General features: G+C 44.1%; 1 protein-coding gene across 1 annotated transcript in view; it reads left to right on the top strand.

The window, feature by feature from the left end:
• Positions 1-27114, top strand: part of LOC309558526 (uncharacterized protein) — a 71979-nt gene that overhangs the window by 30379 nt on the left and 14486 nt on the right. The window contains exon 8 of the mRNA XM_082261606.1: positions 2807-2916. Within this exon, the coding sequence (XP_082117732.1) occupies positions 2807-2916 (110 nt within the window). The remainder of the gene's footprint in view (positions 1-2806; positions 2917-27114) is intronic.

Here is a 27114-nt window from a genome sequence, read left to right as displayed (position 1 = left end):
ATTTTATTGTGTTCTCCGTGGTAGGAAGAAAGCTCCCACTAAAGTTTGCTATCTAACTATTCTTGATTTTTACTAAGGACAGGCTCAAATAGATTTGGACTGTGATTTATTATATTCCAAGGTCACTGTCCTTGTGCCTGTCCAACTGACACAGACAGGTAAGCTGAGGCAAGATACAGAAAATCAAGGGGAAGAGTTAACCGAAGACAAGCAAGTCATAACGGGTAGAGTGCAACAAGAGACAATATAGAAGCAGAACTACCAGAGGCGTAACTAGAACCTTCAGGGCCCTGATGCAAGAAACCATGAAGGGCCCCCCAGACCCCTGGCCGGGGCCCTTACCTTCAAGCCCAGGGCTCTTCCCACTAATCCTGGGGCTCTTTACACTCGTTGCATGGCCTTTTATTACGGTCCCGCAGCAGGTTCTGCAGTGGGCCCCCTTCCTGCAATCTTGTGGGCCCCCTTCCTGCAATCTTGGGGCCTCCCCACAGTGGTGCAATGCCAGGGTCCGGTTGCAAGTGTGACCTTTGCGATCCTGGAAGTTCACCCACTGGTTTGCTACCGGGCCCCCTGGAGCATGGGGCCCGGTAGCGATTGCAACCCCTGCAACCCCTGTAGTTACGCCCCTGAGAACTACAGATACTACATGACCACACCTACTAGGAAGCAAGTCAAGGTAGAAGACTAAATACACTCAAAAACTTATATATATACAGGACATGTAAAGATAGAAAGGGCTGATACTCTAGTTTGGCAAATGTAAAAATAAAAGTTCAGATGGACTAGGGCCAAACCAAATTGTCAAGTTTGTACAGACACTGGGTCTGGGTAGCAGACTAGTCCGACAATAGACATGCATTGTACCAGCAGCAATGCAAGGAAGAATGGTTGTTCAATGGCCAATTGATAGCCAAGACAAGAGTTGGTAGAGTATTTGGTTCTAGTCTTCAGTTCTTCCTGGCTCCAGACAGAACTAGCAATAAGGAAAACAGTAATGGTCTTAAAGCGGAGTTCCGGGCACAAAATCGATCTTTTTTTTTGTGCCCGTCCGCTTGTTCTCCTTCACCTGAAACAGAATTGGATAGTTAGGTTTTTTTTTTTTTGTACTCACCTTGTAATTGTAGATCGAATATACTCACCTATTCTTCACTTCCTCCCTCTGCGCCGCGGCTCCGCCGTCACTTCCTGGCTTGCAATGATTCCTGGGAGCTGAACGTCATCGCTCCCAGGAATCAATGCGACGGCACCGGCCCCGCTCGTCACTTCCGGGGCGACGCCGCATTCCCTGCTAAACAGCTTCTGGGCATGCCCAGAAGCTGTGGAGGAATGCGGCACCGCACCGGAAGTGACAAGAGGGGCCGGTGCAGGCGCATTCTGGGAGAAGAGGACGCGGAAGAAGACGCGGAAGAGGATCGCGCCGGCTTCAGCTGCCCACAAGAGAGATGGCAACGCTGTGGAAGAAATTTTATAAGTAAGTATTTCTTCTTGCAGGTAAGTGCGAACCGGGACAGATCAGAGGCTAGCCATTGTGGAATGTACTAGCCCTGACTGTCCCGGGGGTATGTTTGTTGAAAAATGGTTTCTGTGCCCGGAACTCCGCTTTAAAAAGCCCAATGGCTATTAAAGACTAGGCTTGAGAGAGTGTAGAGTTTGAGACTAGAGCCAGAAAGGAGTGATCACCAACACAGACCTAGCAGTAGGAAGGAAGAACGGTCATTAAATGCCCAATGGGTAGCCAAGACTTGGCTTGGGAGACTACGAGGTCTGAGACTAAATCCAGGAAGGAGTAAGGACTAAGAAAGAACACAGAACAATGGACAGACAAGATCCAGAAGACAAAGAGGTAAAACAATCAAATCCAAGTATGTGAAACTATCACATTAGCTTAATCATGAGGACTAACACAGAACACAGTAGGAAGGATTGAGAACTAACACAGAACCAGCATTAACAATAAGAAGAACAGTTATTAAATACACATCGAATAGCCAAGACTGGGCTTGGAAGAGTATAGAGTTTGAGACTAGAGCCAGCTAGGAGTGAGGTCTGACATAGAAGACTCCACAATGGGCACAGAGAAAAAATGGAAGACAGCCAAAAAGCTAACATATTCAAATTCAAGTATGTGAAACCATCACATCACCTTTATCACGAGGACTAAGACAGAACACAAAACAATGGGAACAGAGAAGGACCAGAAGCAGAATCACAGATACTGCATGACCACAGCTTCCAGAAGTCAAGGCAAGGGCCAAACAAAAAATGTCAGGTTTCTACAGACATCGGGGATGAGTAGCAGGATAGTCAGGTGATGACATGTAATGTGCCAGCAGTAACGAAAGGAAGAATGGTTATTAAATGCCCAATAGATAACCAAGACTAAACTTGTGAGAGTATAGAGTTTTAAACTAGAGTCCGGAAGGATTGAGGACCAGCACGGAACCAGCAGTAACTGAAAGGATGAATGGTCGGTAAATGCCCAATAGATAACCAACACTAGCCTTGGGAGAGTATAGCTCAAGACTAGAGCCAGGAAGGAGTGAGATCTAACACAAAACAAACAATGGACACAGAGAATAACCAGAAGACATAGACAAAGAGGTGAAAGCATCAAATCCAAGTTTGTGAAACCATCACATCATGGTTAGTTCACCATCCCTATGCAGGCAAGAGTAGGACTGGGGATCTGATGCTTACCTAGAAGGACCATGTTGATTTTTACTAAAGTTACCACAGTTCTATTTCTCTTCAAAGATCTCCATATCTTTTTCTTGCTGACGGTATTATCTCTCCACTTTTAATTTAGGCGAAGTTGGAGACTGGATGAATCATTTTACCGAATCGCAGAATAAAATGTTTGACACGGAATATGAAAAGAAAATGAAAGAAACTGACCTGAAATTCCGCACCAACATCTGAAGATGAAGACTGGAGTTGATAGAGAAGATCGAACAACAATGTCTATGTTATTGTCCTGCATTGGTTTGGGTACGAGCAGTATGCACTAAACCACCCAAAAAATCTTGCGCTTAGTGTCGTACTGCTAGACTACGGCTCCTACTATACCAGAATACAAGAAACAATGGCGCGCTGTCTCTTTAAAGCATCACACTAAAGTGCAAACTGTGCTTAACATCATAAACCAACCAATGATGAATAAACCATTTAAATTAAAATGCTAAGTGCAATAAAATATTTTAAAGAAATGTTCTTATGACCCCAATTTAATGTGCAAATTCAATCCACAAATTTTATAAATGTCCATATAAAGTGCCAAAAAAGTCCATCAGCCACCCCACTGTTGCTAAGGGTTACACCTCTCAGTGAATGATCACCACCACCAGAGAGCGCTTACCAGACAGTTAACCTTCACATTATAAGAGGCTAATGCAGCATAGTTCTCTAATAATCCTTCGGCACAGCAATCAGTGACAATCCAAGACAGTCCCAAAGACACCTCCTCTTTCCACCATTATCACCACAGGGAAAATGTCAATGGCCCTCCAAAATGGCAAACAAACACACCATGGCCTAATATCTCACACAGTGTGCTTTTTATTAAAATATGCGGTACTGACAAACACCATAGTCTGCAGGCATATAATCCAACATCATCCAGCGTACACAGGTGTGCATGGTGTTGTTGCGAAATGTACTCCACCTGACAGGTTTCGTCCTACGCCTGACGACATGGGTTGCCATGAAATGGGTCGGGCGGAGTTCAGTTTGTGACATTCTCTGCCTCTGTGAACAGTTATCAGTTAGCATTGTTCCTTGCTATCTCTATTGACCACAAAACATCTCCCCCTATGTTGCAGAGAGGGGGAGGTTTTATAGTTTAGTTGTCACCAGGTGCCAGGAAAAGGGTTGGCCAGGAGAGGCAACCGCTCCTGCATCCCCCACCCCAGCTAACACGAAAAGTACACCATTTAGGTACAACTACCTTCTGGCTGCAAGAAAGCAAGCAAGGGTCCACACGTGCAGTACACATGTCATGCCAACCATTGGCAACCGCAGCAAAAAAGACGGAGAATGGGCAAAAGTGTGAAAAAAGAAAACAAATGCAGCCACCACATCTAAAGAATGGTAAACTGCAATACATTATATTTTTGTTCTCTAGTTTAGATAAGCTTTAACCAAATAACTAAGCTCTGTTCTGGAAGGGTTCTCAAATTTAGTCTTGCCCTGGTTACAGTCTGTATGCCTGTTTAGAGACCTGTTTGCTGGTGTCCAGGCAGAGAAGACTTGGTCCTCTTACAGGCTGTGTTCCTGGAGGGTCAAGCTGTACTCTTGAGAAGCCATGTCCTAAAATGCAGAAAGAGAACTGGAGCTGCATTGCTTTCCTTTTTTCGGGCTTATTATCTTTTGCTTTGACCTGATGACGCTCCTGGTTACACACTTCCTGTCCTAGAGTGACAACACTCACTCACTGTTCTGTATCTCTGGAAGAGCAGCGATGTTACAAGGCTACAAACACCTTCTCCATCTCTTTTCTGCATAACATAGAGGAGAAGGGTTCTGTAACCCTTAGAGATAGCTGTAAATGATAAGAATGCAATAGAGCAGAAAACACAGAACATTTTCACTTCACAACATTTTTGGCAGGATCAACAGATATTGTTTTGCACTTATTCAACAGATATAACAAAACGCTTTAATTGGTATATTACCCAGTTCCAGCCACCATGTAGTCAAATTACGGCCAGGCAGGACCCTTGGGGGCATGTGGCATGGCAATCGTAGGTGAGCTGTGTCCATAGAACACAGCACATCACCGATCGGGGTAAAGAGCCAATGAAGGAGCCTCTTTACCACATGATTGACTGTGTCTAATCACAGCCAATCACAGTGTAAACACACTTGCCGGTTATTGGCATTTCTTTCCTCATTCCATCAAAACATGAGGAGACACGCAAGCCGGTAACCGGCTAATGTGCAAGGAGAAATCTGCACTGATAATCGGGGCACTGGTCATCAGTGTCAGGATTATCAGTGCAGCCCCAACAGTGGCCATCAGTGCTGCCTATCAGTGTCATTCAGTGCTGCTGATCAGTGCCGCCTATCAGTGCTCATTAGTGTTTCATATCAGTGCAGCCTCATCAGTATCTCCTTATCAGTGCTGTCTACCAGTGCCCATTCGTGCTGCCTCATTAGTGCCCATCAGTGCTGCCTCTTAATGCCCATCACTGCTGCCAATCAGTACCCATTTGTGCTATCAATCAATGCCTCCTATCAGTGCCCAACAGTGCCGCCTATCAGTGCCCATTAGTGTTGCATATCAGTGCAGCCTCATCAGTGCTGCCAATCAGTGTCATTCAGTGCTGCCGAATAGTCCCACCTATCAGTGCTGCATATCAGTGCCCAACAGTGCCACCTATAAGTGCCCATTAGTGTTGCATATCAGTGCAGCCTCATCAGTGCCCATCAGTGCTGCCAATTAGTGTCATTCAGTGCTGCCGAATAGTCCCTCCTATCAGTGCTGCATATCAGTGCCCAACAGTGCCACCTATAAGTGCCCATTAGTGTTGCATATCAGTGCAGCCTCATCAGTGCCCATTAGTGCTGCCTCATTAGTGCCCATCAGTGCTGCCTCTTAATACCCATCAGTGCAGCCTCATCAGCGCACATCAGTGAAGAAGAAAAGTTACCTGTTTGCAAATTATCTTTTGTTTTTTTTTTGTTTTACATTTCTTAAGAAAAAAATAAAAAACCCAGTGGGGATTAAATACCATTGAAATAAACAATAAATAAAATCAGCGCACCACAAAAATCGAAACTAAAAATTGAAATTGAAAAAACATCTAAACACTTATGGACCACACACACTATAAGATTTTCTGAAGACTTTTTCCTTTAGACTTACCAAAACCATATAATATGAGGTCACACCTAAACACTTTCAATTTGTATGCAATCTGGCAGGCCCTTGCACTACATAGAAAAGGTAAATCTGAAGGAAATCTAACCACAAAAGTTGGATCGTGTGTATCCAGCTTAAGGGCCAAAATACCAAATCCCATACAAATATATCATAAAATCACAGTGCAGCGCTTAATATAATTAACAATAAATTATAATAAATTACAATAAAGTAACAATAAATTAAACGAATCCTGTGTTTTTTTTCATGACTGCTTGAGCGCCTCCTTCACTTTGGGAATTTTATTTGATTTTCCATTTAATCCATTCAATTCATTTAATTTATTGTTATTTATATTTAGAGCTGCACTGTGATTTTATTGGATTAAATGCCACCAAAACAAACTCTATTTGTGTGAAAAAAATTGTACAATCTCCTGTGCCATGCCTGTACCATCTGTGCCATGCCTGTACCATCTCCTGTGCCATGCCTGTACCATCTCCTGTGCCATGCCTGTACAACCTCCTGTACCATCTGTGCCATGCCTGTACAATCTCCTGTGCCATGCCTGTACCATCTGTGCCATGCCTGTACCATCTCATGTGCCATGCCTGAACCATCTCTTGTACCATCTGTGCCATGCCTGTACAATCTCCTGTGCCATGCCTGTACCATCTCCTATGCCATGCCTGAACCATCTTCTGTGCCATGCCTGTACCATCTGTGCCATGCCTGTACCATCTCCTGTGCCATGCCTGAACCATCTCTTGTACCATGCCCGCAAGCCCCTGTTTTGGGTCTTGTGGTGGTCCAGTTGGGTTCAGTAATGCTGCATTTCCCACCCTAGGCTTATACTCGAGTCAATACGTTTTCCAAGTTTTTGGTGGTAAAATTAGGTGCCTCGGCTTATATTCGGGTCGGCTTATACTCGAGTATATACAGTAACTAATTTTCGGGCACTGTATGTGGTTATTGCTCAGAAATTACATTCATTTTTAAAATTGAATGTTAAAAGCAAAAGACAATTTTCAAATGACATTTGTCCATTCGTGGAATGTTGGTACAAACTTTACCGTCCAAAAATCTATACCTGTATGGTCAGCATAAGTCAGTGTTGGCATTAGGCTTAGGGTCAAGGCCGGGACTAGGGTTATGGTCATAGTCAGGGTAAAAGGTCAGGGTCTGTGTACTAAAGGCAGGATTGAAAAAATTATTTTGTGCCAGCTTTTTTTTTGATAGTAATAATAAAAAAAAAGAAATCACAGAGATATCCATCACCATTTACCACCAAAAGAAAGCCCAAATTGTCCTGAAAAAAAAAGCCATATATTCACCTGGACACGCTAAGTAGTTGCGACTACCAATATAATAGTTTTATGACATTTGCAAATCATTGCAATCTGTTTTCATGTAGATTTTACACAGCACCCCAACTTGTTTTGGAATTGGAGTGGGGGGGGGGTTGTACAATGGTATCCACATGGAGGCAGTTGTTACAATGCATTTTTAACCACTTAAAGCGGAGTTCCGGGCACAAAAAAGATTTTTTTTTTTTGTGCCCCTCCGCTAGGTATGCCGCACCTGAAAAGGAATTGGATAGTTATTTTTTTTTTTTTTGTTTACTCACCTTTTTATTGACGATCGTAAATACTCACCTATGACAGCTTCCTCCTCCAGCGCCGCGGCTCACCCCGTCACTTCCTGCCTCGCGATGATTCCTGGGAGCTAAACGTCATCGCTCCCAGGAATCAATGCGCCGCACCGGCCCCGCTCGTCATTTCCGGGCGACGCCGCATTCCCCTGCTAAACAGCTTCTGGGCATGCCCAGAAGCTGTTTAGGAATGCGGCGCCGCACCGGAAGTGACGAGAGGGGCCGGTGCAGCGCATTCTGGGACACGAAGACGCGGAAGAAGACGGAGAAGAGGACCGCGCCGGCTTCAGCTGCCCACAACCGAGATGGAAACGCTGTGGAAGAAAACTTCTAAGTAAGTATTTCTTCTAAAAGGTAAGTGCGAACCGGGACAGATCAGAGGCTAGCCATTGTGGAATGTGCTAGCCCTGACTGTCCCGGGGGTATGTTAAAAAAAAAAACGATTCTCTGCCCGGAACTCCGCTTTAAGGACCGAGCCCATTTCTGACACATGTTGTTTACAAGTTAAAATCATATATATATATTTTAGCAAACACTCTGGAGAATAAAATAGCGGTCATTGCAATATTTTTTGTCACGCGCTATTTGCGCAGCGGTCTTTCAAACGCCTTTTTTTTTTTTTAAATTACATTTCACTGCATTTAAAAAAAATAAACAGTAAAGTTAGCCAATTTTTTTTGTGTATTGTGAAAGATGATGTCACGCATTAAATTAAATGATTAAATAGATACCCAACATGTTGCTGTTTAAAATTGCGCACACCCGCGGAATAGCGACAAACTACGGTCAAAAAAAATCTCCATAGGCGACGTTTTAAAAAATTTTAATTTCATTTGTGAGCGCGACTTCCGTATACGTTTTCTTTTGTGCGCGAGCTCACGGCGACGGGGGCGGTTACATTTTCTTTTTTTTCCTATTTATTTTATTTCGTTTTTAATTTTAGCACAGGTTTTTTTAAAGAAAAAAAAATCTGATCACTTTTATTGCTGTCACAAGCAATGTAAACATCCCTTGTGACAGCAATAGGCAGTGACAGGTACTCTTTATGGAGGGATCGAGGGTCTAAAAGACACCAAACCCCTCCACTGCACTGCATTTTTGAATACTGTCACTTTTTAAATTCCACGCCTTTAGCAGCCGAGTAACCCGGACGTGACGCCATGGACACCACCTCTGGGTTACGTCATCAGAGACCCGATGGAAGCTGCATTCAGCTTTGATCGGGACTCCATCCAGCCAGCGGACACCCTGGCTGGTTGCTTCGGTTTCCCGGTGGGATGGGAGACCTGGGCAGAGCCGCATAAGGCGGCGGGGGGGGGGGCGTCCCCTCCCGCTCGCTGGGGTAACGATCGAGTGGCTCCCGAGCCTCGTCGGCTGTTACCGCCTGAAAGCCGACCGCCGGCTCTAAAAGATGGTACCGGGATGATGCCTCTAGCTGCAGACATCACCCCGATAACAACCACTTATTGTAGCCGACGTACAGCTATGGCGATTTGCGGTAAGTGGTTAATTTTTAACAGGATGTCAGGACAAACAGAGATAGAATTGTCAATACCTCCACCCACCCTCATAGGTCATACATATAGCCTAGTATTAGACTGAACTTAAACAGTTAGCATTTACTCAAACTGGCCAACAACAATAGATAGAGGTTGCAATAATCAGCATAAAGTGAAGATAACCGTCCAGAGAATTCAGCTAGAAATGGAAGCCGACTCTTCTCATATCTTATGAGGCCATCTTTTGTCATATGAGTAGACATTCCAAAGAGCGAGCATCGGCTCAACGTTTGGCCCACGCCTTAAATGCCAGTGTGGGGCCCGCTCGTCATTGTCACGCATACAGTGTCAGCAATGATATACCTTCACAGAGCTATTTAATTGAGCATGGAGAAAAGAGAAGCTCTCACATTGCACATACAGTGCCTTGAAAAAGTATTCACACCCCTTGAAATTTTCTACATTTTGTCATGTTACAACCAAAAAACGTAAATGTATTTTATTGGGATTTTATGTAATAGACCGACACAAAGTGGCACATAATTGTGAAGTGGAAGGAAAATGATAAATGGTTTTCTAAATTTTTTACAAATAAATCTGTGAAAAGTGTGGTGTGCATTTGTATTCACCCCCCTGAGTCAATACTTTGTGGAACCGCCTTTCCTGACAGACTCCATGGCAGCATATGTATGGGTTAACCCAGCCTCCACATATATCACAACTGTGCCAACCTTGGTGTTACAGCACATTAAAGCACATTGGAACACCATATTTTTCGCATCTATACATATCTTATGGCACTTTTCCACTGCAAGTACCGGCTCGGCTCTACTCGGCCCTGCTTGGCCCGGTTTGGTTTCCCACTGCATGGTACCGCATGGTACGGTGTTGGAACGGTTTGGTACGGTTTGGTATGGTTTGCATTTCCACTACAGTTAAGTGGGTGGGATAACAAAGATTCTCTGACCAATCAGTGGCTAGTAGTGACAAACAGTCAAGGCTGCATGCAAAGGATTGTGGGATATGGTACCGGTACGGCCCTGTTGGAACCACAACTGAGGTGGTACTGTTTAAGCGAGCCGTACCGTTCGGTTCCATGTAGTGGAAAAGCGCCGCTCGTACCGTACCGAACCGTACCGAACCGTTCCTACACCGTACCATGCGGTACCAGCAGTGGAAAAGCACAAAAGCGAGCCGAACCGTTCGGTTTCATGCAGTGGAAAAGCACCATTACACTGGTTACCCCTAGCAATTATATTTTCTATTATTATCCACATTCAAAATATTGTTTCAAGATATGTATAAATGCGAAAAATATGGTGTTCCAATGTGCTTAGAGCCAGTTCACACTACCGTGACCAGAAAGTCGCCCCATGAAGGAGCGACTTTTTAGCACGACTTTATCGTGACTTTGAAGAGACTTTGAAGAGACTTAAATGGTAGACGACTTTGTCTGTGGGGAATGCTGGAAAGTCTGATCACAGTCGCTTGAAAATAGATAATGATCCGACTTAGAGGCGACTCCCATTGAAGTCTATGGGCACAAGTCGGATAGAGGTCGCCTTGAAGTAGTACAGGAACCTTTTCTGAAGTTGGAGCGACTTCAGTAGTGCATATTAAGACGGCTCTCATTCATTTACATTGAATTTGTAATGACAAGCGACTTGGGGCGACTTGAAGTCGCACAAGTCACGTCCCAAGTCGAAGTAGTGTGAACCGGGTCTAATGTGTTATAACACCAAGATTGAACAGTTGTGGCAGGCAGGCAATCCATCAAGACAATAGATCAATGCCCGACACAGGTAAGCCCCAAAAACAAGCTGGGGTATTTTTTGCCATCTATGGGTGTGTTTATTCCCTTATGTACCTTTGGGTAGGGTGGCATTTTTTCCTGTGTTGGGGCAGTCTCCAAAGTGTTGGAGGTCTGACGTCCTTCCTCTTTCCCTCCAACCCCTCCTTGGATGGGTGGGATGGATCGAGGACTGTGCAGCAATGGGGGTTATATCTGGTTGCCAGGCATTCGGCCACTGTTGTCTGGTACCTGGGCAACCCCTTCTTCGCAGTGGGGGGGGGGGGTGTTCTAGGGGTACGTCATGGCCGAGTCACGGGGAAGGAGTGCAGCACTGTACGCTGTGCCAACCAAGGCCGTGGCGGCCCCTCCACTGGGGTGGGAACTCTGGTTGCGCAGGTGACGCGCCAGCCTTCGGCATTGGGTGATGATACAAACACGCCCAATATGACGCCGGCGCATGCGCGGCGCATATAGGGAGACGCCAGGAGCCACACGGGGAGTTCACACATACTCCATAAGTGAATCACCGTTTCCCCCCTTAGCCGTAGGTTATGGAAGCAGGAGACAAGAGACAGGCAATAGCAGTGTGATTTTCCTCTTAGGTGGGACTTGTGAGTTGTTCTCTTTCTTTTTTTCCTATATACAGGCATACCCCGCTTTTAAGTACACAATGGGACCAGAGCATGTATGTAAAACGAAAATGTACTTAAAGTGAAACAATACCTTTTTTCATTTCCTAGGCAAGCTGTCTGGCCACAAATAGGATATGTTGTAGTCCTGGGTTCCCTCAAATTGCTCCCTAAGTTTGGTATCCCTGTCACTTATGGTTTGGGAGTAGTACCATGTCAAGCTGACCAAGATTTCCCATAGACGCCAATGTTAAAAACTGGGAGTAATGCCATGCCAAGCTGACCAGGCTGTGTCCCTACTCGCGAGTGTACATAAAGTGAGTGTACTTAAAATGGGGTATGCCTGTACACCACTTGAAGATGTGGCTGATTTGAAGTTAATAGACTGTATATGTCATTGGGGTCCTCTCTCTCTTCCCCTTTTTTCAAAGGTTCAAATAGGAGAATATACAGGCCAATGTTCATCTGGTGAATGAATCAGATTGATCATTATCTCCCTAAAGAATGTTCTCATGAGATCCTCACCCCCCCCCCCCCCCCTTTCTCATTAAACAAGAGAGGTATGGATTAGCTGTTTTATTACACAAGTGTTTACTTTAAATGAGAGGTTACTTGTTTTCCTCTTGAAAATGCACATACATATATATATATATATATATATATATATTTTTTTTTTTTTTTTTTCTGTATAGATATTAACCCCATGAGAGGAGGCCTTCTTTTGAAGGGGGTTTTTCGCTAGGCTCTTACATTGATCTTCTAGATGAGGATGGATTGTCAGCCCAAAGTGGGAGCTGCAGGTATGTTGGGGATGGGAGTCATTGGGGCTCAGCAGACACACTTATATGTGCACATACATTGTATATATTTTCATTTCTCTCCTTCTCTTTTTTTTGTTTCAATGTAATTTGATATTATATTTGGAGAAATGGTAGCGTATTGCTTGTTGTACCTTTCAGAGTGGTATTGCAATCCCTGATGAAGAAATACACAATATATTATAGAAACGCGTTGGAAAGCGTACCACTGGCTGCAACTTTGCATGTACCGCAGATAACTATATACAGTATTTATCCATACAAGAATGGTTTGAGGTGATATAATTCTTCTTGGATTTTTGTAAACTGGAAGATTTTATGGTATTTTTGTAAATTAAAATGTATAAGAAATTTTAAGAATATACCTTTTTGGCTTCAATTGCACCAATATTATAGTTGCCATTATAGTCCCGAACAAAAGGTTTCAGCTAGTCACTAGAAATTAGGGATGAAGGCAACCTCATATCCCCTCTATGTGTAAAATAATACAAAAACTCCTTTTGGGTTTTTAACCCTTTTCCTTTCTACCCTACTTTGTTTTCTTTTTAGGTTTTTAAGTACTTCTAGGTCAGATTGACAATGCACGGCACGAGATAATAAAGATGATAAAGACCTCATCAGGTCACTAAATCCACATTCTTCTTCCAGATTTAGTAGTCATTGGTCACCGTCAAGGTCCAGCCTTCATAGCAGAAGCTCTGAAACCTCCTTTAGGCACCACATCCACCGCCATGTCAGCCGCTCCAAGGAAGGAGCCTGATGGGGATGTAGGACTTAGGTCCCAGAGGGCAAGTCCCTGTGTGAGCCATACTAAGCCCAGGTGGTTGGAAAAGGGAGTGGTGATTTCCAGCAAATGGAATCTCTGGGGAGGTGCCTAGTGCAGAAAACCCCTAAAGAGTAGGGTACAAGCCACATGCAAAGTCCAACAGCCGTTATGGCGTTTTCTCCCACTAGTGACAGCCAGGAAGAACTGGAACTGTCCTAGCCAAGCCATCCATCTATGAAGACCTCAGAAAGTGAGGCAGAGCGAAATGAGTCCCTTTGCCCTTGTGACCATATAACGAAGAGGGTGTCAAGGCAATTAAGGGGGCATTTACACGAGTAGAACCTGTAGAGTCTCCTGCAAAGCAAGAGGAAGTTCTTTAAGCACCTCTAGAGAGCATTCTAATTTCCCATTCCTAACGGAAATAGGGGACATCATTTTGGATGAGTGGAGCAAGGTCGTGAGATATACCTCTCTTCTGAGCAAGATGGCCAAGCTCTATCCATTCAGAGATAAGGATGTGAAGCATCTAAAGGCTGCCTCTCTAGTTGTTGAGGCCTTGATGAGGCAAGCAAGCTGGTCGTTCTTCCTTGGAAGCTGTAGTGAATGGCCTGAAAATCGGTAGTTCAGAAGACGGAGCTGGTGTTTGTTTCCATGGTGAGGCTCCAATTGACATCATCCGCATAGTGGCATGGGTTTTGCTCCTGTCAGTTACGGCAAAGTGAGTGCTATGGCTGGGGCATAGGCTTGCTGATCCCACCACTAACAGTCCTAGTGTAAGACCCCTTTGAGGGCACTTCATCTTTTGGCAAACTGGACAGCAAGGTAACCCAGGCTACAGTTGGCAAGTTGGGTCTTGCCTCAGGACCAGCGCCTGCTAGGCCGCAAGACGACAGTCTAGAGGACAAAGTTCAGAGCATGCGAGGGTTGCACATTTTTACAGACCAAGTCTTGATTTTAGGAAGATAGCCAGATATCCCCTCAGAAGTATGCTAAAAACTTGACCTTGGGTATCCAAGAAGCTACTGAGTTTAAGCCTCAGACTTTTGGAACGTCAAAACAACCTTTTCAGGACACACATGGTCCTTCAGAAGTCCTCCTCATCTCACACTAATTTCCACAGATTTTGCCTCACTCTGAGGTAAAATTAAGCATATACTCTTGTATTACATAATGTCACTGGTGTCACAAAGTGCTGCTGTGCCAGTCCCATGATCCGAGAGATTTCAGGGCATGTACTCGCCCCTCTTTATGGTCATGAATTCAAAGTCCTGATTTATACGGGGGTCCAGCTAGGTGACTGGATCCTTTCCAATAGACCTAAAGATACTTACTTTCATGTGCCCATTGTAGAAGACTTCCGCAAGTTCATTCGGTTTGCCATAGGTTAAGACCATCCCCAGCTTGCTTGTCTACTATTCGGACTTTCAACATCACCCTGTGTGTTTTAAGGATCTTATTGGTTGTTAAAGTCTTTATCAAAGCAAGGAGCATATACCTGCATAGTTACTTGGATGTTCTTCTCCTACTGTCCGAAGACAGAGGGCAGTTGCTCCTCTAAATTCAGCTGGCGGTTGATTCTGGAAAAGAGACACCTGGAGCCCACTTTGTCTCTTGTGTGCCTTGGGGCTCAGTTCAATATAATCAAGAAGACTATTGCTTTGTCTCTGGATAAGAATGTTCTGGAACAGAATTCTCCTGGCCCTGTCTTCTTCCCACCTGCGTGCTTTTCGGTGTCTAAAATGATGAACACTATGGTGTCTACAGATCCGATGGTCAAGTGGATGCTCCTGAGAATGCTGCCCTTCCGGCCACACATAGCGATTTTGCTTTTAGACCAAAAAAAATAAATTTTGGTCTCATCTGACCAAAGCACCTTCTTCCACACGTTTGCTGTGTCCCCCACATGGCTTCTCGTAAACTGCAAACGGGACTTCTCATGGCTTTCTTTTAACATTGACTTTCTTCTTGCCACTCTTCCATAAAGGGCAGATTTGTAGAGTTCACAACTAATAGTTGTCCTGTGGACAGATTCCCCCACCTGAGCTGTGGATCTCTGCAACTCCTCCAGAGTTACCATGGGCCTCTTGGCTGCTTCTCTGAATAATGCTCGTCTTGCCCGTCTTGTCAGTTTAGGTGGACGGCCAGGTCTTGGTAGGTTTGCAGTTGTGCCATACTCTTTACATTTTCGGATGATAGATTGAACAGTGCTTAGTGGGATGTTCAAAGCTTGGGATATTTTTTATAACCTAACCCTGCTTTAAACTTCTCCATAACTGTATCCCTGACCTGTCTGGTTTGTTCCTTGGCCTTCATGATGTTTCTTTGTTCACTAAGGTTCTCTAATAAACCTCTGAGGGCTTCACAGAACAGCTGTATTTATACTGAGATTACATTACACACAGGTAGACTCTATTTACTAGTTAGGTGACTTCTGAAGGCAATTGGTTTATCTAGATTTTAGTTAGGGGTATCAGAGTAAAGGGGGTGAATACAAATGCACGCCACACTTTTCAGATATTTATTTATAAAAAACTTGAAAACCAATTACCATTTTCCTTTCACTTCACAATTATGTGCCACTTTGTGTCGGTCTATCACATAAAATCCCAATAAAATACATTTAGGTTTTTGGTTGTAACATGACAAAATGTGGAAAATTTCAAGGGGTATGAATACTTTTTCAAGGCACTGTACAAAGTAAGGGGGTAATTGAGGAATTTAATGCATATGCATTTTATTCTGATTATTGGGGCGTTAAAGTAGAATTGAAGACACTTTTTTTAATTAGGATAGAGTAGGAGCGGGTTATAACCACTGTCAGGTTTTTTGTTTTTTTTTATGTTTTTTTGCCATCTGTGTTCTATTGGGGATATGTCCCTTCACTTCCCGTCTCATAGCGAAAACAGGAAGTGAAAGTAAATCTCTCCAAAGTAAGAAACACCTAACAGGGGTTCTAATCCCTCTACACTACGAAATTTTCCAAATAAAAGAAAAAAAAAGTTTTGCTTTTAGTCACATTTTAATGCACAAACTCAGAAGTGTGTTAATTGAGCAATTGATGCACGTGCACTGGAGTCTGGACATTGAAGGGTTAATGCACATATTCTGGAGTCTGGCCATTGAGGTGTTAATGTGCATACACGAGTGTGTGGCCACTGAAGGGTTATTGCACATGCATGGGAGTCTGGCCATTCAGGGATTTATGCACATACACTGGAGTCTGGGCATTGAGAGGTTAATGCATCTACACTTGAGCCTGGTCCTTAAAGGGTTAATGCATATGCAATGGAGTGTAGTCATTAAAGAGTTAATGCACATTTGCTGGAGTCTGGACATTGGAGGGTTAATCTGCATAGACTGGAGTCTGGACATTGAAGGGTTAATGCACATACCATGAAGTCTGGCCATTGAAGGGTTAATGCACATACCATGGAGTCTGGTCATTGAGGGATTAATGCACATATACTGGGGTCTGGACAATGAGGGGTTAATGCACACACACACACACACACACACACACACACACACACACACACACACACACACAGTGGAGTCTGGCCATTGAGGGGTTAATGTACATATACTGGGGTCTGGACATTGTGGGGTTTATGCACATACACTTAAATCTGGTCATTATGGGATCAATGCACATTTGCTGGACTCTGGACATTGAGGGGTTAATGCACATTTGCTGGAGTCTGGACACTGAGGGGTTAATGCACATTTGCTGGAGTCTGGACACTGAGGGGTTAATTCACATACACTGGAGTTTGGCCATTGAGGGGTTAATGCACATATACTGGAGTCTGGCCATTGAGGGGTTAATGCACATACCATGGAGTCTGGCCATTGAGGGGTTAATGCACATACCATGGATTTTGGACATTGAGGGGTTAATGCACATACCATGGAGTCTAGCCATTGAGGGGTTAATCCACATGTACTGGGGTCTGGGCAATGAAGGGTTAATGCACACACATTCACAGAGGCACAGTGGAGTCTGGCCATTGAGGGGTTAATGCACATATACTGGGGTCTAGACATTGAGGGGTTAATGCACATACCATGAAGTCTAGGCATTGAGGGGTTAATGCACATATACTGGGGTCTGGACAATGAAGGTTTAAGGCGCACACACACACACACACAGTGGCACAGTGGAGTCTGGCCATTGAGGGGTTAATGCACATATACTGGGGTCTGGACATTGTGCGGTTAATGCACATATACTGGGATCTGGACAATGAGGGGTTAATATGCATGCATGCATGCACACACACACAGTGGCACAGTGGAGTCTGGCCATTAAGGGTTAATGTACATATACTGGGGTCTGGACATTGTGGGGTTAATGCACATACCATGGAGTCTGGCCATTGAGGGATTAATGAGCACACACACTGGAGTCTGGCCATGGAGGGGTTAATGTACATACATTGGAGTCTGGCCATGGAGGGGTTAATGCACATACATTGGAGTCTGGCCATGGAGGGGTTAATGCACATACATTGGAGTCTGGCCATGGAGGGGTTAATGCACATACATTGGAGTCTGGCCATGGAGGGGTTAATGCACACACACAGTGGATTCTGGCCATGGAGGGGTTAATGTACATACATTGGAGTCTGGCCATGGAGGGGTTAATGCACACACACACTGGAGTCTGACCATTCAGGGGTTAATGCACATACCATGGAGTCCGGACATTGAGGGGTTAATGCACGTACCATGGAGTCTGGCCGTTGAGGGGTTAATGCACATACACTGGAGTCTGACTATTGAGGGGTTAATGTACATATACTGGGGTCTAGACATTGAGGGGTTAATGCACATTTGCTGGAGTCTGGTCATTAAGAGATTAATGCACATTTGCTGGAGTCTGGCCATGGAGGGGTTAATGTGCACAGAGTAATGATGGGAGGGTTATGGTTGGGTGGTGCAGTTTGGAGAACACAGAGGAGGAAGGAGAAGAGAAGAGGAGGAGAAGCTGGAGAATGGAGCCGGATCAGCAGGTGAGGGGGAACTGACAAGGTAGGAGGACTGCGGGGACAAGGAACACATGGCATGGGACAAGGAGATAGGGAACACATGGCATGGGACCAGGAGATAGGGAACACATGGCATGGGACAAGGAGATAGGGAACACATGGCATGGGACCAAGAGGTCATGGATCCCTTCTAGATTGTAAGCTCTAATGATCAGGGCCCTCTAGCTCCTCCTGTATTGAATTGTACTGTAACTGTATTGTCTTCCCTCACATTGTAAAGCACTGCGCAAACTGTTGGCGCTATATAAATCCTGTATAATAATAATAATATGGAGGAGGGAATGTGAGAGTAGGGAGCAGAGGACAGGGAATCCCTATAATGGGTGTGCAGAGCCACAGAGAGATCCAAAACTTCCCTTCCCAGCAATTCCGGAGTTCCTGGAAGTGATGGCACAATTCTCTGCTTGTCAAACCAGAATTTAAAATGAGACATTAATGGGGACAGAGGGTTGGGGACTAAAGCTGGCCATACACACATAGAGGAACAGATCCCTCCATCCACACTACACAGCACGGATGTACAAATCTCCCGCCAGCTGTCCAATAACTGAGCAGTGCCTGCATCTGATTGGCTGCAGTTCAGATGACAATTGTTGATTTTCCATGGAATGATGCCAGGCAGGAGCCATCCCACTCTCCGGATTCCAGCCGCTTTATCAGGAACTGACCATAATTTGCTCCGTGTGTGGCCAGCTATAGAAACTTCTACCAGCACACAACTGCTGCAGAGACTCCGAAAAGACTGGAGGAAGACCAGAGCTGGCCAGACACTAAAATAATTTCATTCACAAGGTTTTGTTTTAGGAACATTCGTTAAATTAAAAAAAATGTTAGCAAAGTCCAAATCAATGTTCATCACAACAGTGATGAGAAAATTGGAAGGAGCAGGATGGAATATTTTTCTCAAACAAATTTGAAACAGTGAATGTGATTTCCACCCGAGAAATGACAAAATCAAACGTTAAGAGCAAACTAAATTAAAAGTACTTTTGAATGATGTTCGTCCAGCTTTCAAATGTGTGAAAAATTCCCATACCATTTATTTATAGGAACATTCATTGAAAATCTACTGGTGTAAAGCCAGCATTGGTCATATTAGGATTTCCTTTTGTGCAATTTTTTTTTACTTTTTTTGTTGTCTATAAAAAAAAAAAAAATGTGAAAAACAATATAACCAAAGGAAATTTATCAACGAGTCAATAGGCCCATAGCTTATAAAATTTCTCTGCAGTGTGTTAAATAGGATTTTTGGTACTTTGAAGAAATATCTTTAACTGCCTCCCTTCTGCCGATCAACAGTGTCCTGATTACAGAGCAGCCCCGACAGTGCCCATCAGTGACACCAGTCTGTGCCCATCAGTGACACCAGTCTGTGCCCATCAGTGAGGCCAGTCTGTGCCCATCAGTGAGGCCATTCTGTGCCCATCAGTGAGGCCATTCTGTGCCCATCAGTGACGCCAGTTTGAGCCCATCAGTGACGCCAGTTTGAGCCCATCAGTGATGCCAGTCTGAGCCCATCAGTGACGCCAGTCTGAGCCCATCAGTGAGGCCAATCTGTGCCACTCAGTGTTCATCAGTGAGATCAATTAGTGGGTGCTCCTGAAACATGCTCTCTAAATTGTGTGCCACATCCCTTATAAGAATCAAAAGATGGAGTGGTTTCCCCTGGGGTGGGACTTTAGAGGCACAAAACTTAATTATTTCACAGCAAATGTATAGTTAAACAAATTTTATTGAATATAACCTACAAAAATTGTGCAAATAGATTGACTATACATTAAAAAACTAAGCAAGCATAAGTAGTGTGCAGAATCTTAGAACTCAACCATCCAATCCAAGAGCGAATGCCCGACGCGTTTCGAGGTAACAACCTCTTCCTCTAAAGTCCCACCCCAGGGGAAACCACTCCATCTTTTGATCAGTGAGACCAATGTGTGCCCATTAATGACACCTATCCGTGCCACCTATCATTGCCCATAAGTGCTGTATATTAATGCCTCCTCATCAGTGCCACCTATTAGTGCTGCATATTAGTGCCTCCTCATCAGTGCCGCCCATCAGTGCCACCTATCATTGCCCATCAGTGCCACCTATCAGTGCTGCATATCTGACAGGAACTGTACCAGCTGACTGGAAGAAAGCCAATGTGATACCAATATTCAAAAAAGGGCAGAGACATATTCCGGGAAACTATAGGCCAGTCAGCCTTACATCAATAGTATGTCAATTATTGGAGGGGATGATAAGAGACTATCCAAGAATTTGCTGAGGACAACAGTATTATTAGTTGTAATCAGCATGGGTTTACAAAGGGACGTTCATGCCAGAACAATCTGTTAACATTCTATGAGGAGGAGAGCAACGATCTAGACAGGGGGAGACCTGTGGATACAGATACGCTTCATCTACAAGCTAAGGACTGCAGGCATTGACCGCAAGGTTTGTTCTTGGATAGAAAACTGGTTACAGGGGCGTGTCCAAAGGGTGGGGATAAATAATGTATACTCAGACTGTTCTGGGACCAATTCTGTTCAATTTACTCATAAATAATATAGAGGACGGGATTATTAGTTCAATTTCCGTTTTCGCAGATGACGCAAAAATAAGCAGGGCAATAACTTCACATCAAAACGTAGAAATCTTACAGAATGACCTGAACAAAATAACAGAAAGGGCAACAACATGGCAAATGAGGTTTAATGTGGAGAATTGTAAGGTATAGCACTTGGGGGGCTAAACACATAAACGCAAAATACACGCTAGTGGGGGAACCTCTGGGGTAATCAAGAATGGAGAAAGATCTGGGGTCTTAGTAGAAGATAGACTGAGCAATAGCATGAATGTCAAGCTGCAGCTTCCAAAGCCGGCAGAATATTAGCATGCATAAAGAAACTAATATATTCCAGAGATAAAACTATAATCCTACCTCTTTATTAACCGCTTCCCGACGGCCCGCCACAGTTAATATATCAGCGCGCGCTCACCCCCTAGCTGCAGGCTACGTCGGTTTGCCTGGGAGAACCACACTGCCGCAGTATATAGGCGGTGTGTGATCGGCAACCAGTTAAGGGAAAAAAATATACTTAAGGGCTTGGTTCATATTAGTGCAGGCCGTGTGTCCCATGTTTGCTCGGGCACGGCAGCCCATTTATTTGAAACGCACAAAAAGGTGAATGCACATTTTTAAAAAAACGCAGCGGCAGGGAAATAAAGACCATGCGGTCCCCACGCCCACGATTACACTGCAGGCTGAGATGCATGGGGGTGCCATTCATGTTGCGTCACTGAAGAGTAGCGCGTTTTTTGGCTACGGGTGCGGGAATCTATGCAATACCCGCAACCGGAACCTGCGGGCCGCACTAGTGTGAACAGAGTCTAAGGCCACATCCACACTGTACTCCTTGTAGATGCCTTTTCTCCTTACAAGATAAAGCCGCAGGAAAAAAAAAAACACAATAAGCGCTGTTTGCGTTTATGAGCGCTCACGTGTTTGGCGTTAATGCATTCTATTGGGCAGAATATTAATGTATTCTGTGCATTAGAATATATTAATGTGTGAACGCACACAAATGCATTTGCGTGCTTTTTCAGCCAAAATGCTTCTCTTCGTAATTTTTTTCTCTACGCCCCTAAACACCCATGTGTGCATGGACACATACTGTAGGCTAAAATTGAGGGGTGTTTAGAAAGAATTAAAAAAAAAAAAAAAAAACATTGAATGCCTGTAAAACAGGCATTTTTGAGTTTAACCGGTTGCCGACCGCCGCAAGTACATATACTGCGGCGGTCAGCCCCGGCCAGGCAAAGTGACGTACAGGTACGTCACTAGCCTGTCACTTCCTTGTGAGCCAATAGCGGGCGAGCGCGTGCCCGCGGAGGCGTGCGCCCGCCCCGGCTCGTTCCCTGGGAAGTCCGTGCGTGTGACCGACGGACCCGATGTCCGCCGGTCACTCGCGATCGTCCGCTGTGAAGGGAGAAAGGCAGGCGGCTAATGTAAACAAAGCCGCCTGTCATTCTCCCCTGTGTAGGAATGGTGATCATACGGTTCTACTATGTAGGACCGTTGATCACTGTTTCTACACCAGTAGCCATGTCCAATCGCAGTTAGAAGCACGCCCCTAGGGACACACTTAACCCCTCCTTCCTCAATAAAGTTAACCTCTTCCCTGCCAGTGTCATTTTGCAGTAACCGCGCATATGTATAGCACTGATTACTGCAGTAATGTCACTGGTAACCCCAAAAGTGTCAGAAATGTCAGTCAAGGGTCCGATCTGTCCACCGCAATGTCGTAGTCCCGCAAAAAAAATCGCAGATCGCCGCCATTACTCGTTAAAAAAAAAACACCAAAAATGACAAAAATCTTTCCCTTTGTTAGTAAACGCAATAACTTTTGCGCAAACCAATCAAAATACACTTTTTGCGATTTTTTTTTTTTTTTTTTTTTTTTTTTTACCAAACATATGTAGCAGAAAACAAATTGGCCAAAAAAAATGTTAAAAAATTTAGATTTTTACATTTCTTTTTTTTTTGGGAATTTCATATAAAAAAATGTGAAAAATATTGTTATTTTTGCAAAATTGTCGGTCTTTTCTTGTTTATAGCGCAAAAAGTAAAAATCGCACAGGTGATCAAATACCACCAAAATAAAGCTCTGTTTGTGGGAAAAAAAGGACATCAAATCCATTTAGGTACAGCGTCGCACGACTGCACGATTGTCCGTTAAAATCACGCAGTGCCGAATCGCAAAAAACCCCCTGGTCGGAAGGGGGGTAAAATCTTCCGGGGCTTAACCACTTGCCGACTGCTCACAGTATATTTACTGTGGCAGTCGGCCCCGGCCAGGCAGAGTGACGTAGGTCTACGTCGCTCGCCTGTCACTCCTTCTAGAGCGCGTCCGCCTCGGCTCGTTCACGGAGGAGTACGGGCGTGTGACCGGCGGACCCGATGTCCGCCGGTCACACTATGATCGCCGGTACAGCGGGAGAAAAGACAGAGCGGCTTATGTAAACAAGCCGCCTGTCATTCTCCCCTGTGTAAAAATGAAGATCAGATGGTTCTACTATGTAGAACCGTTGATCTTTGTTTTTACACCAATAGTAATGTCCCACTACAGTTAGAAGCACGCCCCTAGGACACACTTAATCCCTCCCTGTCCAATACAGTTAACCCTTCCCTGCCAGTGTAATTTTTGCAGTAACAGTGCATATGTATAGCACTGATTACTGCAGTAATGTCACTGGTACCCCCAAAAGTGTCAAAAATGTCAGTCAAGGGTCCGATCTGTCCGCCGCAATGTCACAGTACCGCAAAAAAAATCGCAGATCGCCGCCATTATTCGTTAAAAAAAAAACCACCAAAAATGACAAAAATCTTTCCCTTTGTTAGTAAACGCGATAACTTTTGCGCAAACCAATCAAAATACGCTTTTTGCGATTTTTTTTTTTTTTTTACCAAACATAGGTAGCATAAAACAAATTGGCCGAAAATGTTAAAAAATTTAGATTTTTACATTTTTTTTTTGCGGGAATTTCATATAAAAAAAGTGAAAAATATTGCTATTTTTGCAAAATTGACGCTCTTTTTTTGTTTATAGCGCGTGATCAAAAAATTGCACAGGTGATCAAATACCACCAAAAGAAAGCTCTGTTTGTGGGAAAAAAGGACGTCAAATTCATTTAGGTACAGCGTCGCACGTCCACGCAATTGTCCGTTAAAGTCACGCAGTGCCGAATCGCAAAATACCCCCTGGTCGTTTAGCAGCCAAATCTTAAGTGGTTAAATAATTACAAGATAAATAATAAAATGCAAAACCTAAAATAATAAAAAAAAAAAAAACAAATCTGAGTGTTTCAGCTTGTGTAGGAAGATGCGTGCGAGTGTATGTGGGTGTGTGTTGTAGAGTCACGCAATCCTACTACAGAGGTCGGTGACAAGGCGTAATGTGAATCTCTTTGTTTATTTGACTTGTAGAAGAGGGGGGTGGGGGCCGGGGAGAGAGTTTACCATTCTTCTTCCAAGAAAAATTTAAAGGGTAACTTCACTTTCATGGGAAAATATAGACCATTAATTACAACGTGTCTACCCATAGAATGTTATGTGTGCATATTACACATTTTATGCGTGTGATTTACCTGCAATTCTGTAGACCTGAGACTCCTGCCAGGTGCCACCATCTTGAAAGTGATGTCAGCATACCCAGCTGTCACTCAAGTGGCACTCTCTCATGTTCTTATTCCTCTCCCCTGGCAGCTACATTACGTAGGATGGTGAGTGGAGGGGCTGAGGAGCTGGGTCAGCACAGACCAGTAGTTAGACACTCTCAAAAGAGGAGAGGGCTATGGCAAACAAGGTAGGAGGAGCTGTGGTAGTAAATTGACACTCCCTGAGCTGCGCTGCACTCTTGCGAATAGTCCCGCAGCATCCTGGGACCTGTGAAGTGTCTCAGGAGGTTGCTGGTAGTAAGGGGTGGCAAATTTCTGCTCGGATCGCCTAAGTGAGTGGGAACAGGTACCTGACAAAACTAGATTTCGGCGCCCAGAAAAAAAAAATACTCAGAGGAAGGGGGTGGAGGACAATGAGTGGGACTCCTTGTAGTAAGTGGAGTTCCCCTTTAACCACTTCTGGACCAGAAGGATTTGCCCCCTTAAAGACCAGACCATATTTTGCGATTCGGCACTGCGTTACTTTAACGGACAATTGCGCGGTCGTGCAACGCTGTACCCAAATAAAATTGATGTCCTTTTTTTCCCACAAATAGAGCTTTCTTTTTATGGTATTTGATCACCTGTGCGTTTTTTTTTTTTTTTGTGCTATAAACAAAAAAAGAGCGACAATTATGAAAAAAAAACAATATTTTTCACTTTCTGCTATATAACATTCCCAATAAAAAAAATAAATAAAAATCACAATTTTTCATCCTTTTAGGCCAATTTGTTTTCTGCTACATATTTTTGGTTAAAAAAAAATCGCAATAAGCGTATTTTGATTGGTTTGCACAAAAGTTATCGCGTCTACAAACTAGGGGAAAGATTTATGTAATTTGTATTACTTTTTTTTGTTTTTTTACTAGTAATGGCGGCGATCTGCGATTTTTAGCAGACTGGAACATTGTGGCGGACAGATCGGACCCCTAACTGACATTTTTGACACTTTTGGGGGGACCAGTGACATTACTACAGTAATCAGAGCTAAAAATATGCACTCTTGCTGTAATAATGACACTGGCAGGGAAGGAATTTACCTAGTGGGTGATCAAAGAGTTAAATGTGAGCCTAGGGGAGTGTTTACTAACTGTATGGGGGCGTGGCTTGTGAAATGATCATAGAGACCTGTGATCCTATATAGAAGGATCACAGGCGCTCTGTGATCATTCCAGGGAGAAGAACAGTCAGCTGTGTTTACAACAGCCGACCGTCCTTCTCTCTCAGCAAGGAGCGATCGCGGGTGGCAGGCGGCAATTGCGGCCGCTGCCCCTGTGCATCGGCATCCCCGCTGCCTAGTGGGGGGCGTGCTCGCCTCCCCAGCAACAAGCACGCAACCGACATAGGGCTACGACGGTTCGCGCAGGAGAGGCTGCCTGCCGCAGTAAATGTGCCCTTTTAGCCAGTTCCGTATCCAAGAGCAAACTTTGTGGTCGAGGCCTGCAGACCTTATTTTATAAATTGAGCGCTTGTGGGGAACTGTATCAAACGCCTTAGCGAAACCCAGGTACACCACATCCACTGGTCTCCCCCTATCTAGCTCACAGCTCACCTCCTCGTAGAATGTTAAGAGATTGGTTTGACAAGAACGCCCATTTGTAAACCAGTACTGATTACTGCTGATGATGTTGTTGTCTTAAGCAAACTCTACGATCTAGTCCCTTATCATCCCCTCCAGAAGTTTACATACTACTGATGTCAGACTGACAGGCCTATAATTTCCCAGGACATGCCTCTGCCCCTTTTTTAATATCGGTATCACGTTAGCTTTCCTCCAATCCCCTGGTACATCTCCTGTCCTAATACTGTCAGCAAAGATATAGTTTTACTAAGTTCTTTGAGTACTCTCGGATGTACGCCATCCGGGCCTGGTGATTTATTTGTGTTAATTTTATCCAGCCTTTCCCTGATTTCACCCTCTGTTAGCCATAGCGGCAAGTCCTGTGAATTACTACTAACCATATAGTCATGGCCAGTGTGCCCCTCCTTTTCCTGTGTAAAGACTGAGGAGAAAAAAGCATTCAGCACAGTTGCCTTTTCAGTGTCCTCTGTAACCATCCCCCCATCATCGCTAATTATGTGTGCAATATGCTCTGCCCTCGTTTTTTTGCTTTTGATATATTTAACCACTTTACCACCGGAGGATTTTGCTGTCTTCCGTCCAGGCCACTTTTTGCGATTCGGCGCTGTGCGACTTCAACTGACAATTGCGTGGTCGTGCGACGCCGTACCCAAACGAAATTTACGTCCTTTTTTTCCCACAAACAGAGCTTTCTTTTGGTGGTATTTGATCACCTGTGCGATTTTTACTTTTTGCGCTATAAACAAAAAAAGAGTGTTTATTTTGAAAAAATAACAATATTTTTAACATGTTTTTATATGAAATTCCCCCCAAAAAAGATGTAAAAACGAATTTTTTGAAAAAATTTTTGGCCAATTTGTTTTCTGCTACCTATGTTTGGTAAAAAAAAATCGCAATAAGCGTATTTTGATTGGTTTGCACAAAAGTTATTGCGTTTACTAACAAAGGGAAAGATTTCTGTCATTTTTGGTGTTTTTTTTTTTTAACGCGTAATGGCGGCGATCTGCGATTTTTTTTTTTTTTGTGGGACTGCGACATTGCGGCGGACAGATCGGACCCTTGACTGACATTTTTGACACTTTTGGGGGTACCAGTGACATTACTGCAGTAATCAGTGCTATATATATGCACTGTTACTGTAAAAATGACACTGGCAGGGAAGGGGTTAATTTTATTGGAGAGGGAGGGGTTAATGTATGCCTGGTGCTTACTGACGTGTGTGGGGGGAGGTGACTGTGTGAGTCAGGGACAGATCGGATGTCCAGCTA

This window comes from Pelophylax lessonae (assembly GCF_965119305.1).
Source record: "Pelophylax lessonae genome assembly, chromosome: 6".
NCBI classification, from domain to species: domain Eukaryota; kingdom Metazoa; phylum Chordata; class Amphibia; order Anura; family Ranidae; genus Pelophylax; species Pelophylax lessonae.
Note: the sequence above shows the minus strand (reverse complement) of the source record. Positions and strands in the feature narration are given on the sequence as shown.